General features: G+C 48.2%; 1 protein-coding gene across 1 annotated transcript; it reads right to left on the reverse strand.

The window, feature by feature from the left end:
• Positions 1-2,185: 2,185 nt before the first annotated feature.
• LOC124705609 (translation initiation factor IF-2-like) lies at positions 2,186-3,465 on the reverse strand. Its single transcript, XM_047237317.1, has one exon. It carries the CDS (start codon positions 3,463-3,465, stop codon positions 2,554-2,556), a length of 912 nt encoding a protein of 303 aa, XP_047093273.1. The 3' UTR covers positions 2,186-2,553.
• Between the last annotated feature and the right edge of the window lie 2,290 nt (positions 3,466-5,755).

Consider the following 5,755-nt stretch of genomic DNA (forward strand, 5'->3'; position numbering starts at 1 on the left):
TTTGTTAAATAATTCTAGTCCTCTTGAGATGGCAGCACGCATGCTTATGAAGCCATAGAGCTGGAGTCGTGCCTACATAGTTCTATAGAAAATTATTCTTTTAGCGGTCTCCTAAACCTGCTCTATATTCATACTTTTGCCAAATATTGTAAGAGGGGCAACCAATTATTTTTTTCTTTCTACAAACCTTTTAAAAAAAGCGTGGAAACTCCGTCTACTAAACATGCATCAAATCCAAGCCTAGGATTTAAAATGACAACCAGCAATCAAATAATTGCAGAATTAATATTAAAATGATTCACTCAAAAATGAATCAAAATAAAAAATTTCAAATCATAACTAGAAAGTTTTTGATCGATTAAAGAAATCTACCACAAACATCACAGGATCCACAATTAAGTGGGAGATGAACAAAATATGTTTACATACGAGATATATTATGTTATCAAACACGAAGGGGCATGTCAAACAAAATTTATTGCTCCGATCGAACATGGTAGCGGACAATTTGGAAGCTCTAATATGATTGGACGTTGCTACACAGTGCCCTAGCACTGGTTAGTCTTACAGAGTGCCCCACCCAAAAATAGAAATAAATTAGTCTGACAACTCTTAAGTTTCTAAAAATAGAAAGTTCTGCTACCTGTCATTGCACGTGAAACATGTGACGTGCAAAATCAGCTACTTCTCATTTCACGGCTACGGACAGGGATTCAGTGACATTCAAACAGCATGGCACGTTGTGCCATGATCTCCTATCCACTCTACACTTTTCATCTAACGGCTGCTATCAATCGATCTAAAATTTTTGCTAAATTTGTCTTTTTTGCTGCGCCCAAAATACAAAATATTTTTGATTGAAACTTTCCGTACTTACAACATGATTCGTTGGCAACATGTATATTTTTTATTTTGAATTTTTGTGATGATTTTCAAAAAAAAATTAAAAATCATCAAAAAATTCAAAACAAAAAATGTAAGTATTACCAACGAATCATGTTGTAACTGCGGAAAGTTTCAATCAAAAATAATTTGTATTTTGGGCGCAGCAAAAAAGACAAATTTAGTAAAATTTTCAGATCGCTCGATTGCAGCCGTTAGATGGAAAATGTAGGGTGGATGAGAGGTCATGGCACAACGTGCCATGCTGTTTCAATGTTACTGAATCCCTGTCCCACGGCTACGTCCGAAATTCATGACGAAATCGATTCGTGTAAAAGTAAATACATCACGTGGTCGTAAATTCACATAAAAAAAACACATATGTCATCTAATTCACCTTGAGTTCAGAACAAGTTATGGTTCTAGATCAGTGGATGTACAAAAAAGAAAGAAAATACATCTAACACTGTCATCATTGGGGATGTAAAAAAACTGGAGTGAACCTACTATTCTTACATCCAAAACTAGGATGAACCAGATGCAGAATGTAGAAAAGGCAGAAAAATTACATCACCGCTACCATCATTCTGGATGTAAAAAATATTGAGAAATAGATCCAGCTTCAAAAAAATTACAACCAGAATTGTGGGAAGCATACTTTTATTACATCCTTCAATGTTCCTGGATGTAGAAGCTAGGGAGCCTGGGAGGAGCGGGAATTAACCGGAATAGGAGCAGCGGCGTGCTGGACCCCATCGGAGAGAGGGCCCAGCGGCTCGTGCGGTACGGCGCCAGGAGAGGGGGATCAGCGGCGCGCCCGACGGCGAGGCGAAGTCCCTTCTCCTCCCGACGGGCGACGGCGCTGGTGGGGGTGGCCGTTGGCTGCAGCGCGCTCGCGATGGTGGCGGCTGGCGGAGGCGGCCGACGGCGAGGCGAAGTTCCTTCCCTTCCCTACGGGCGACGGCGCTGGTGGAGGTGGCTGTCGGCGGCGGCGCGCTCGCGATGGTGGAGGCCGGAGGCGGCGCGCTCGCGGAGGTGGCGGCCGGCGGCGGCACGGGCGAGGAGGTGGCGGCCGGCGGCGTCGCGTTCGTGGAGATCCACCGGTAGCAGTACTCTATGTCGATGGAAGAAGAAGTCCTATGGAGAAGATAAGGTCGTTCGTGGTGGGGCCCAACTCAATATCTCCCACAGACAACCACACGTGAATCGGACGGAGGAAAAAGAGGGCACCGGCTAAGACACGATCGTGCCCAGGCACTTAATAGAAATTGGGAATATGATTCAGCAAGATATACTACCAAGGAACAAAGAAACGGTTACTACTCTCTATTTATTTAGAGATTAATATACATGCACTGGCTGGTAGTAAAGATCCCTCACGCACACATAATCTTACATGCGGATTTAATCAAACATCGATCGATGGAAGGAGGATGCGGTGCATAATCGCCCGTATTGCTTCAATCTGCTAATTAAGTTCACAGCCATAGCCGGATTCCCCTCCACCTATGCTGTATTTCGTTCCATTTAGCTAACTATGGCATGCAAAGGCGATGCACTTTTGTCTCTTGACGATGCAAGTAGATAGCTAGCTAACTTCTGTACAGTCTTCCGTGCTTGCATAGGCGATGCATGGAGTGTCTTCGGTCATGTGTCGGCCACGTCGGCTGGCTACACGCGGATGAGCGCGTGGGCACGCGGGCGGTGGTCTTGCTCCATAGCCTTGCGCTGGTCGGACTCCTGGCGCTGGATGCGCAGGTGCTCGTGCTGCTTGCGGATGAAGCTCTCGGCGCGGCGCAGGAGCTCGTCATGCGCCATCACCAGCACGTCCCTGGTGCGCCACCCCTGCTTCTCCGCAATCGGAGACGACGACGACGACGATGCTGCGCTCGGGTGCGGTGGCGACGGCGGCACCATCGAGGCCGACTTCCGCATCTCCTTCCGTGCGGCGACGGCCTTGTCGGCTGTGCGCCGCATCCTTGGCAGCTCTTCGCCGCCCCATGTCTCGCTCTTCGGCACCACCACCGGTCGCGCCACACCGCTCCGCACGATGGACTGCCACGCGGAGTCCATCGATACGTCCTCGGCGTCGTCGGGCTTGGCAGCGGTGGCGGTGGCGGCTGTCGGCTTCTCTTCCTCGCTGCGTTCCTTCTTGAAGATGGGCATGGGCTTGGCCTCCGCCACGACGGCTGCTGGCGGCTTTGCCTCGTCGGCCGACTTCTTGCGGACGCGGGGGCGGTCGGCCGGCCTCTTGGCCGTTCTTGCTTCCCGCGGCTGCCTCACCGAGTCCAGGACCGGCGCGACGACGGCGTCAAGAGCCGCAGCAAAGACGTCATGTTCGGACGATGGAAAGAGGTTGTCCATGGCTGCGGCTACGGCCGTGCCGGCGGTTTTGTGGTGGCGATTGGAGGTGACGAGCCAGATGATGATGACGTTGGCGGCGATCCATAGGAAGGGAGGGGACGAGAGGAGGTCGGAGGGGAGAGGCGCGACGGAGACGAACGAGGATGCGCCCACCGTGGCCGCCAGGAAGGCCACGATCACGGCGACCGGCGCTGCCTTGATGAGGAAGGAGCAGTTCATCTCCGGTAACAGGAGACTGCGAGCGAGAGGGGTGGTGGGCAAGCTAGTTGTGTAAGGAGGAGGGGAGCAATGGATGGATGGGTTCAGTCGTTTATATAAGCTGATCGAGGCGGCATGGAGTCGGTATAGCGACACTTATATATTTTTAAATCTATAGCGACACTTTTATGAAAAGCATAAAGCACGCTGAAGATATTTCTACTACATATTTCTCTGTCATGGCTAATTCCCATAAGTTGTACTAGTAATTTTTGCTAAATGTAAAGTGAATGTTAAATTAATTAAATAAAAATGGAGTGTGCATCATTTTGATGCAAAGAGACTGGGGATACAATCTCCTCATTCACTTTGGTAGGATTAGAAGGTTTGGGTTGGGAGATACCGTGGCGAGGGATCAAGTGATTCGGAGGTGAGAATCAAGCAAGCATCCCTAGAATAGAGAAATACCATGGACCTCAGCCGACTAGTGGGAGCGAGAATTATTGGCTATGTTTGGTGTCTCTTCCATCGATCATCCGGATTTAGGCCATATATCAGCAGATTATGGTTGTGTATGTCGTCCATTACAAAAAAATCCTCTAAGTGCATATGTGTACTCTATGATGATAAAGAAAAAGTGTGGTTATGAACCTGTTGAGATGACCCAAGAATTTTGTAGCTCCATTTAGGATAAGTCTCTGTTTTCATAATTTTTTTGTTAGTCAACTTAGTCAACATCGAAGCTTAGTTTGTTTTTGAATAATCAATAATGTGTTGCTATGTGCATCAACCGATGCAAGCCCAAAACCATCATTCATGTAAAAAGAACATTACATCCGTTGTATATATACACACTATAATACAACAATGGCAGGTGACTTTGTGTTTTACACCACATGTGCTAAATTAAGTGGCGCAAGCAACAAGTTAATATTTACGATCTTGAGATTAACCCACATATTTTACACAAGTAGCACTTGTTATGATTAAGCTGACTTTGTTTTAATATAAGTTAGAGCTGTAGAGCCGGAGGTGTTAAAAAACGAGAACAAGTAGTAGCAGGTTTAACCGTACTTGATACGGCATAGCTAGGGTCCGGTCAGTCAATACAATGCATACACACATAGCGATAGCGTGTTTTACCTGTGAATTGCTCGAAGACTAGCGATCGCTTCCGGAAAACACTATAAATCGGTTGGTATTGAAGCAGTCTACTATCGTAACGCGGACTTTTGGCTCTTGGGTGCAACGCACCCCCATAGACAAAAAAATTATAATAATTTACATAAGTTAAAAAAAAATTGAATCTTCCTGGAAATAGAAGATGATCAAGTTTGTACTCGTAAAAAAAAATGGTTGGACACAAAATGATTCCCATGGACACCAGGGCAAAAAAGACAAAATTATGACAAAAAAAAAGTGAATAGTACCTGGTCATGGGGCATTTCGAGTTTATTTTTTTTACCCAGGATACAATAAAAGTAATTTTCTAGGAAAATATTTTGTTTCAGGTACAATACCTGATAATCTTTGATTTCCAAAAAAAATTAAATTTTTTAAAACTTTTTTTAATATATTTTTTTATTTTTCCAAGTATAGGGGTGTGTGGCACCCGGGAGCCACTCTGTATTTCCCTCTACTATCGCTTGTATAGCTGCATTATTTAGGGAAAATCCTCGGATGAACCGGCTGGCATATGCTCCGGCCAGAACTCGCTCTACCATTGGCTAGCACAGAGATGGGCCCTGCCACAGCAGGTTGGAATTTTTACGATGAAGTCAACAATACAGACATGAATACACATAGATGGGACCCATCACAGAGGAGAGAGACGGGAGTGGGGGGACCAGTTTTCCCGTACCAGCTAAGGCACTCTCCCTCGCCAGCGACGTCCAACCCGTGGCCATCGGTGTCGGAGATGGCGTTCGAGCCCCAAGATCCGTCAGAGTATGTACAAAGCGGCGGCGACGGCACCGCGGAGGCGCTGGACCGTGCGAATGGAGGCGTGGACCACAAGTCCTCGCTGGAGCGCGCGACCAGATGCGCTGCCGTCAGCTGGTGCGAGCAGGAGGCCGTGGCGCTCTGCCGCGGGCGCACCGACCTGCTCGCGCACGCCGCGCGCCACCGCGAAGCTCCCCGTCGACGACCCTCCGTCTCCCACGCCGCCACCTTCCGGGCCGGGACGAGCAGGAGGCCGTGGTGCTCTGCTGCGGCCGCGCCGCCCTGCTCGCGCACGCCGCGCGCCACAGCGACTCTCCCCGTCGCTGCGGACAAGCGCGTCGACGACCCTCCGTCTTCAACGACGCCGCCT

The sequence above is a fragment of the Lolium rigidum genome, chromosome 4 (genome assembly GCF_022539505.1).
Source record: "Lolium rigidum isolate FL_2022 chromosome 4, APGP_CSIRO_Lrig_0.1, whole genome shotgun sequence".
NCBI lineage: Eukaryota > Viridiplantae > Streptophyta > Magnoliopsida > Poales > Poaceae > Lolium > Lolium rigidum.

Excerpts from the sequence above, each read along its gene's own strand:
- LOC124705609 (XM_047237317.1), bottom strand. The coding sequence starts at position 3,465 with ATGAACTGCTCCTTCCTCATCAAGGCAGCGCCGGTCGCCGTGATCGTG.